Source organism: Drosophila tropicalis, unplaced genomic scaffold (assembly GCF_018151085.1).
Source record: "Drosophila tropicalis isolate 14030-0801.00 unplaced genomic scaffold, ASM1815108v1 contig_443, whole genome shotgun sequence".
NCBI lineage: Eukaryota > Metazoa > Arthropoda > Insecta > Diptera > Drosophilidae > Drosophila > Drosophila tropicalis.
The window spans coordinates 2,625,955-2,636,128 of NW_027172907.1; the positions used below are offsets into that span (position 1 = coordinate 2,625,955).

A 10,174-nucleotide genomic window follows, 5' to 3' on the forward strand; every position below is an offset into this window, starting at 1 on the left:
AGTCCATGGTTAAAATCTCAGATATATGTACCTATATATAGATAGGAATATATTGACTTGTCCCTCTATAAGTACCCATCATCATCTTGCCAGCAGACCTGCCTAATGAAAACATTCCTCGCAGGCTAAAAGGATTGCATCCTCTGGATTTTCCCTTCAGGCCTGATCCTAACTCGTAGGCCTCCCAACTCGGTCTCAGCAAATGACGATGGAAGACCCTCCCGATGAACCCTTTTGAACCTTTTTTCATCGAATTTCCAAAACTGGACACAATCTTAATCCAATTTATCCAAGAAAACATCATAAATATATGTACATCAAGACAAGTTTTCAAGTCAAAGGCTCTAACAGCATTGCCTTTAGTTATTAATTTTAAGTCATTAATTCATTTAGGCTTAATTTTTAATATAATCTGCCGCAAAATATCGAAACATATAGCGTATATACATACATACATATGTAGTTAAGACATTTTGTATATATATTTTTTCTGATGCAGTAACAATAAATTGAAGAAAAGGATTCAAATTCTGTTCAAACTTGTTGTCCTTTGAGTTTAAATTAAGCAAATCGATGGTCATTGCCAAAAGGAGTAGTTTGCTTGTAATTTGACCATTTAAATTGTACAAATTTTTGTTGTAAATTTAAATATTTAGATATAAGGTTTTAGTTTTGGCTTTGTCTCCTATTGTTAACCCCTTTCAGGAACGAATTTTAGTGGATCCAAAGAAAAATGTTGCCCATGGGCGACTCTGATCCTGACAGGATTAATGAAAAAGAAATGGAAAAATGTTGCAAGGGCTTATCCACTTCCCTTCTGGTCTAGTTTAGATCTAGTTAGTCCTCCAAAGCCTAGTTGTTTGTCAAAGGATTCCAAAGATGAAATCTGCTAATGAGAAGAATAAGTCGGTAATTTTCAACTCTTGAGCGATTTATGGAAAAATTTTCATTTCCTATAAAGATTATTGTTTGAAAAACAAAAAAAAAAAAAAAAAAGGTTATCCAAGTAACCCGTTTTGGAAAATCTGGAAAGTAACACATCACAACAGATGATAACCAAAAGAAACTTTGCCCAGTTCGTCTAGTCTCGATTTTGGATTTTAATTCTCTTCGTTTTTTTTCTCTCCTTTTTTTTTGGAAAATTCTTGTGAAAGAAAGTGAAAATTATTAAAAATTAGTTTTTCCTATATATTTTTTTTTTGGAACAAAATTTTTTTTTTTGAATTATGTACAATTTGAATTACCTTGTGACCTACCTCCGGGAATGGATGATGCGACATCCGAACATAACCACTGTCTATATGGTCGGACTGATGTCCATTCTGTCGCTGGACCTAACTCTTGGGTATTACATGCAAACCCATTACGAGCATAAGGACGAGAACAGAGACACATACATACCCTATTGCGCTGTTTTTTTTTGCATGGTATGCAAATTTGCGCTACTTGCGGCAATGATGATTAAGTACTTTTCACCTGTGCGACATTTGAATGAGTATCTGGCCGGAAGACAGCGGAAACGTTTCGCCAGTTTTATAGTGCGTCGTCTCATCTATCAATTGGATGTGGCCAGTCGAATTATGGGTCCCATTGGCGAGAATCTGTCCAAGTATCATGAGGCCACAGAGACAGCTTATAGGGCCGTGGCTGAATTCCGTCGTGATGCAAATGCCCTTTTAGTGGAACGTCCGTCAAGCTCCGATGGGGATTTACAGTTCTTTGTCCTGGCCGAGGAGGAGGCGGAGCTAACTGAGGCTGGCTATGGGCAAAGGGATATTGATGTTACAGTGGAAATGTTGTTGGATTTGGTTGGTTGTCAGCAATAACAACATATAACTGATTAAAAACCAAATACTAACTCACAAAGTTTTTAGTTTGCGTTCTGAAAAGTCATTAGTGTAGTTATCCACCCCCCACCGTACAGGCACACCGTCCTGCCCCTGATGCGTGTCCTTTTGCGTCATTTATTTAAATTGCCGCATTTCTGGCACTAATGTGCATATGCCAACTAAAAAAACCAAACAACAACAACAAGGTGAACAGCGGGGGGCGGAGTGTGGAGGGTAAAACTAAATAAATGAAAAACGCACCCTCACGACGGCGTCAACAACAACAACAACAACAACAACAACAAAAATCCATAATAAGTTAAATTATTAAAGTTTTTACGTTGCTCGGACACGACCCAAGGACCTAAGAAGCCAATGTCCAATGGCCAGGACCCAGGACACAGAACCAGGTCCTGGCATATGGTGACAAAAATAATATTTTTCTATTTTGTTTTCGTCGTTGTTTGGCGCCTTCGTCTCTCCGCCTCAACAATTTAATTGAGAGTTGAAATTATATATACACAATATGCATAGTGTGTGTGTGTGTGTGTGTGTGTGTGTGTGTGTGCGAGTGTGAGGAAGGGGGCTATTGTCTAAGGGCGTCGTATAATTGTATTTAATGTCCATTGGCCTCTAATTTGGTTGTTGTCCTTGCGTGTGTGTGCCTCTATGTGTGTGTGTGTATGTGTGTGTGTGTGAACTTTGTCAAATCGATTAAAAACTAATTTTCAAGCACTAAAAACCAAATGACTTGATTGATATTTGTATTTGGGTTTTTAAATAATTGATTAACGATTAATGTAGCCCACAACATTAAAATGTTTTTAATGGAAACCAGACAGAAGCTCGTAAATAATAGATTTTGAGATACTAAAACCAAATACATACATACATATATGTATGTATGTATATAAAATATGGATGGTTGAGTTTTAACTCGGCTCAAAGCCAATTTGATAGCTATCCAATTGAGATAACCCGCAACTATGGATACGAGTAATAGGATGGGATTACCCTTTTAGATTCTAGGATTTCGCACTTAGCATTTGAAGGATTGTTTTTCAACTGAAATCAACTTGATGATTAAGGATCATGCAAATCCTCAAAATTTGATTTATAGAAAGGACAATAACAATATGTAAGGCCAAGGCTCTCAAATGGTTCGAAGCTGATTAAAAGCTGAGATCCTAAGCAACTCATCAAGAGGAATTGTGACTATACAATAACTGTGACAATAACTGCATGTCTCTTCATTTGTTGAGTTAAGTTGTAGTCCTCTTATTTAAGAAAAATTTCCTGTAAGAAAAAGTGATTTCTGAAAGATATAGTAACATATGTACCTGTCCTCAAATACCATGCGCACCCTGTAGTTTTCCCATTTTCTTTCAACAAAGGGGAGTCAAAGGGCAAATCAGAAAGAGCATAAGAAAAAGATTCGTAAATGATTAGAAACTTAATATAATGGTCAGAGGGACCTGAATTGTAAGGCATTGATTATTGCTTTAGTTGGTTATAATTTCCAACTAGTTTTGGTTTCATGGTAATTCTGAAATGAAAGATATAAATACCATCTAAAAACTATCTAATTTTTAACGGATTTTAATGAACAATGTATCATTCGATGAGGAATTGAATCTACTTTCATTTGTAGTTCATGAAATAGAAGTAAAATAGCCTTAATTACTAGGTAAGTAGTTTAAGTTTTATGCCTGAAGAAAAACTTCTATAAACAGTCACCTTTAAAGAGACGAAATCAGAGGAAATCAGCTTTGGTGCTCGAAACTTCAATTAGTTCACTTTGTCCTGCTTGTCTCTCTCTCTCTTTCTCTCTCTGTAATATTGCATCTTTCATGCAACATTCTTGGGAGGTATAAACTTTCTATCATCATAGACTAGGGCTGAGTTAATTTTGCTGGCCTCTTTCAAAAACCTTTCCCATGCCATTTATTATCTTTTGATGTGGAAATCTATTAACATTAGTTCTTTTCTAAACATATATTTTATGAACAAGTCTATGCCATAATGCACACACACACAGAGAGAGAGAGAGAGAGAGAGAGAAGCACAGGATATGCCCATCTATAGAGCTGTCAGAAACACGCGCCAGGAATGCGCCACCCCAAAGGAAGAAGAAAAAAACAAAATAAGAAAAGAAATGGAAGAAGGGGGGAAAAAAAAATTACAAAATGTGTTTGCAGTTCTTTTGGTCTGGGTTTCCTATTCTTTATAGAAATTATTGATAAGACATTTCACAAGCTTTGTCCTGCTCATGTAATACAAATATTGACATACTTTGATTTGGCAAAGGCTCGAGGCCTCGCTACGAAGGATGCTCAAGGATGCTAAGGGCTCTAGGACTTGGGGTGAGTGTATGTGATTTTGGTGGTGGAATCCTCGAATCCAAAAAGCCGAATGTCAAAACTCGAAAAGTTGAATTTTGTTGTTTTTTTTTGGTGTTGTTTTTTCTTCTCCTCCTCCTCCTCCTCTTGATGTTAGGTAAGTTTGGGAAGGAAGGAGGAGGAGAAGGAATGAACGGGAGGAAAAGCCAGAGACCTGTCTCTGTCTCAAGGGTCACACAATCAGCTTAAAACAAAACAGTAATAAAGAATCTCAGTAACTCACTGGGAAAAGCTGATGACACGCTTACCTGGTCTCAATTCAATTTTGTCGATAGATAAATCAAAAGAAAATATACCATGATTTTCTATGAAACTTGATGATATGGTAGAAGGAATTGTCAACACCTTTTGATGCTTTGCCTTACCTGATCAAGATTGCAATACGACGAGGAATGTTCTTTAAGGGTCACATCCTTACTGATCCATTATGATACTTCATGGTATTGAATCGCTCGTGAGTAAGTGAACAGAATTGATTGACTCCCTTCAAAGAGTTCAGTGCCTTTCCACTCACTTACTTGTTTACTCACTGATTCACTTATTCACTGACTTGGTAGTTCCCTTACTGACTAACTACCTTAACTTACTAGACCACTGAATCACTCTTACCTGGTTTCCTGTAACTTATTCAAAAATTCTATCATCTAGATAAGTTCTTCTAATTGATTTCAACCAGAGGGCCAGGGCTAACCTCGACTTTGCATACCCTTGCTAATTTTCTGTTACTCTTTTCTTATTAATAGAGGTCAAAGGGGAAAAACGTTTCAAACAAAAAAATCGAATGTTTGCGAAAAAACGGCCTACAATGTTAGCATAGCAAATAATGAAGTTAACGGATCAAAGTCACAGTGATCACAGAACGTTCTTATATGATATAGTCATCCGATCTAGAATAAATTTAGCACAGTCATTAATATGTATGTTAAACTGACAAATGTTTAATTTTAAAGCATTCGCGTCAGAAGTAACAACAAAATGCATTAAAGTCAATTTTTTCCACCGATCGTTCCTATGGTAGCTATATGATATAGTCACTTGATCTTGATCAAATTTAGTACAGTCTTTAATAGTTATGTGAATCTGAGGTATATCAATTTTTATGACAGTTGCGTGAAAAGTAACAAAGTTATTGACAAAAGTCACTGTTTTCCAACGAGCTATATGATATAGTCACTTGATCTTGATCAAATTCGGCACAATCGTTTATAAGTGTAATAAACTCTCTAATATTAAATTTCACGACAATGTCTCGGAAAATAAGGAAGCTATTGAGAAAAGTCACAGATATAGTTGTTCGATCCGGTTGAATCTGATATATAGAAACTGTGCAGTACATAGAAGCCTAAATACAAAAATTCAGCTCTGTAGCTTTGATGGTCTAGGAGGAGTTTGCGTTGATCCAGACGGACATGGCTATTCAAACTCAAACTCGTCGTGCTGATCAAGAATATATATACTTATATATACTACTTATATATACTTTATATGGTCGGAGATGCTTTCTTCTATGCGTTGCACATTTCTGACCAAAATGAATGTATCCTTTTTGCAAGGGTATAACATGAAATGAACTTGTTCCAGTGGATAAAAATATAGAAATATATATGATATTTGAAATCGGGAATCTAAAAATCTAGAAATATATATGATATTTGAAATCGGGAATCTATTTCGATCAAAAGACATGAACAAAAATAAGAAACTTTGACTTTTCGTTTTTGTTTTTTTTTTTTTGTTTTGTTATATTTAATGGTTTAAATTCATACAATATATATATTGGTTTTGTATATATATATATACATATATGTATATATATATACATATTTAATATAATCATTAAAACACATACAATTTTTGATAAATGCTCGCTTACAATAAAATGAAAAAAGGGGGCATTGTTTTTATTTTGTTTTTGTTTTTTTGTTTTTTGTTTTACGTGTTACGCATTTTTGATTTTTGCTCGATTTCGACAATAATTTGTTTGTGTTGTTTTTTTTTTTTTTGGTTTTTTGTTTTTTGATTTTGTTACAATTTTACATATACATATATATCAATATATATAATTTTTTTTGGTTTTGTTTTGTTTTTTTTTTTTTTATTTTGTTTAAGTTAACAAAGTAAAATGTTAAATATATCCAATAGTTTTTTTTTTTTTTTTTATTTTGCCAATTAGAAATTTTTTGTTTGTGTTTGTTTCGTTTCCGAAAATTTTGATTTTTGCGCTCGTCTTTTCTTTTCATTTTCATCTTAATTTTTCATAGTTTCAACATTGAATTTTTCCTCAACTTTTTTCTTCAATTTTGTCCAAAAGCTTATTAACTAAAATATTTATTAAATTTTGCTTCTTAGTGTTCTAATAAAATGTTTTGGTTTTTTTTTTTTTTCGTTTTTTGATTCTTTCTCATTTTGCTAGCCCATTTTCTGTCTCAGATCTCAATGGAAATGATCTCTGACAATGGGCCAAAAAAATTTTGATTTATGCTCATTTAAAGGTACGTTGCAAGTGTTGTTGTTGTTTTTTGTAAAATTGTTTACTTATTTAGTTAGTTAATTTGTGTTTTTTTTTTTTTATTTTTATTTTGATTTTGTGCTTGCTGGAAGAACTAAAAACAAACAAAAAAGAATAGCAAAATAATCACAAGTCCAGACCAAATACATACAATAATCCCAACCCAAAAAAATATATGTATAGAAAAGAAAAGTACAGTAGTCCGTGACTAAAATGTCATCTATTACTTTGGTCATAATTTCAATATACCCATTAACAAAATGTCATTTCATTTCACTTCATTTTCATGCTCTGCAAAAATTTGCATTTCGAATTTTTGTGCCCGATTTTCTCATTTTGGTTCGAGGGGGATGGAATCGGGAGGGTAGAAAGCATGAGACACCCTTCGGAGCAAAATAAATTTTTTTTTTTTTTTTGCATTTTTCGCATTTCTTTGTATATTTTTAAACATGCAAATATTTGCAACGACAATGGAAACATCCCCTTCTAAGCAATAGTTTTTGGCAATTTTTGGCAGTTTTTGTAGTTTCTGGCAGGATGCCAGCCAGGATAACAACAATTGCCATTGCACTCCATTATAAATTGCCAAAGAAATTCAATAGAAAATCTATAGAATATTTGCAATTTGCATTCCACCCTGCAAAAGTAAATTTGTGTTGAGGGGTGGGGTGGGGTGGGGTGGTTGATGGTTGATGGGTTTTCCTTTTTTCTTTTTCTTTTTGCCTTAATTGCCGCCGATTGCTGCTGGCAAATGTATCGAATAACCAATCAATGAGATGAAATTTGCATGGACACGTGACAAATAATTAAATGTGTACAGGGTGAGAGAGAGAGAGAGAGAATCTGAGAATCAGAGAATCTACATCTGAATATTAATGTGAATCATCCAGAAACTAAATGTGTTTTATGAGAAGGGCGAATGGTGTGAGGGGTGGAGAGGGGGGTAGGGAATTTTCATTTTTTTTTTAATTTCCTTTCGTTTTAACTATTTTTCTTTCTGTTTTTCATTTTCCTTTTTTAATACCAGCAGCTGCACAATTTGAATTTTCCAAGGGCTTGACCCTCGATAGAAATGCATTTGACCATGCTGGGTTTGTGTGTGTGTGTGTGTGTGTGTGTTATCGCCAACCTCTCTTGCTGTGGCGGAGGAGGAGGACTTGGAGTGGGGTAGTTTTGGTCAAAACCGGAAGCATTTTCATTTTTTTATGAGGGTGCCACAAAAAAAAAAAAAGAAAACCAAAATATAAAAAAAAAATGCAGCTGCCTTTGCTTGATTTAAAAAAAAAAAGAAATAGAAAAATCTAAATGAGAGTAAGACATGACAAATTATAAATGAAAATTTCAATCAAATATCAATATATTAATTGATACAAACTTCTCTCTCTCTATCTATCTCTTTCTCTCCCTCTCTAAGGTCATTTCCATACAAAAGGGCCAGCATATATGAAGACTTTTGAAGAAAACAAAAAAAAACCCAAACGACCCCTATAAAATTTCTAAAAAAAACCGAAACGAAACGAAAGAAGGAAACTCTAAAGAAAACATAAAAAAAAAGGTCTTGTCTATGGGGCAATTTACAATAATCAATGACAACTTTTTAAGGGGCGATAAGATGATTATTGGAAAGTGTCAAATCAATTTGTGGTTTCTGGGCGGGGCTCCTTCCCCCCCTCCCTCTCTCGGTCTGGCACACTTTCGTTACAACAACAACAACAACTCATAAAATAAAACAAATAATATTATCAAAGTAAATAAAAAATGGGAAAAAAATGAGAAGAAAACAAAATGAAATTTAACATTATGCTGATTTTTTTATTATTATTTTTTTTGGTTTTTTTTTTTTTTTTATACTCTCATGATTTATACAAAATTAAAATATATATAGATTTATGTAAGTATGTATGTGTGTGTGTGTGTATATGTATTTAATTAACTAAGAAAAATCAAATTATATGCTAAAATGTTGTTTACTTTTGTTTGCTGCTCTCTTTGGATTTATTATTTATTTATTTATTTTTTTTATATTTTAATTAACAACAAACAGCGACGCATTTGCTAAAAGGCACGCAGCATTTTAAAAAACACACGTTTTTAAAAAAAAAAATTTAAATTATAGCAAATAAATCGTCGCTGTTTGTCGAGTTTTTGTGAGTTTTTTTATGATATTTTTGAATTCAAATTTTTGATTTCTGTTTCTGTGTGTGTGTGGGTGTGTGTGTGTGTGTGTGTGTGTGTGAGGGAAAGCCATAGAACTTTTTGAAAGAAACAAAAACTTATGAATTTTGCTTTCAAAAAGTCTTTTTCCCAAGTGAAGAATAATAAACTAAAATTAAAAGAGAGTTAAAAAAAAAAAAAGAAAAGCTCAACCCAAAATCTGGCAACCAGATTTATATATTATGGTTTCTCTGACTAGAATCGTTAGATTATGACGGGGAGGGGGTTGGGAGGGGGTTGGACTAGTTTCATTTTTTTTTTTTGGGATTGAAGAAAGATTTGTCTAAGGCAAATCTCATTTCATTCTCTTTCTCTGCTTACTTATTAAATCTGTATAACTAAATTAGGCAATATAAAAAAAAATAAAAAAAACATACATATTTTATATATTATTAAACTAAATGGAATGAATTAAAATTAGTTTTCTTTGTGCTTTGGTTTGTTTTCTTTGTTTTTGGTTTGTCATTTTTTTTTTTTTTTTTTGTGTGCTGTAAATTTTCTAAAAAAATTTCATTTACTTTTGGTTTTTCGTTTATAATTTTTAGCATTTTGTTTGGTTTTTTTTTTCATTGATAAATTCATTTATTTAAATTATTGTTTTCAAGTCCGTCTGAGGTAGCAATTTGTGTGTGTTCTTTTTGGGGTTTTTCTTTTTGTTGTTATATTTATTAATTATTTATGCAATTATATTTTAGCTATTTCAATTTATATATATATATATATATATATGTATATATATTGTTTTTTTTTTTTTTTTTTTTTTTTTTTTTTTTGTTTATAAAAGTAAAAGTACTAATGGTCATTGTACTTTTGCCCTGAGTTGCGTTTTTTTTTTCTTCTTCCTTTTTTTTAGACTCATAGAAAAAACTTTGCTGGCTCCCACTTTACTTAAAATATATGTATATATATATATCAATATATATATATACATATATTTTTTCTCGATCTATGCTATATACAATTGTTTGTTGACTGTGTGTGTGTGTGTGTTTTCTATAAATCATTTCTATCTTGAAATTTTTTTTTCTTGAGCAAAATTTTTTGTGCATTCTACGAAAAAACCGAAATTGAAAGTTCTAACCTAAAAGCACACGAAAACCCAGCCATATACTTTCCATCTATATATATATGTATGTATATATATAGCAAATAACCTATATATAGTTTTGTTTTTTTGTATATAGTTTATGTATATAAATTGTATTGTATAATTGTAATTTTGA

At 32.5% G+C, this 10,174-nt stretch overlaps 1 protein-coding gene across 1 annotated transcript; it reads left to right on the forward strand.

Moving 5' to 3' along the window:
* Positions 1–1,226: 1,226 nt before the first annotated feature.
* LOC137574020 (uncharacterized) lies at positions 1,227–1,826 on the forward strand. The gene has a single exon (XM_068286125.1). The coding sequence runs from the start codon at positions 1,227–1,229 to the stop codon at positions 1,824–1,826; it is 600 nt and encodes a 199-aa protein (XP_068142226.1).
* The last annotated feature ends 8,348 nt before the right edge of the window (positions 1,827–10,174 follow it).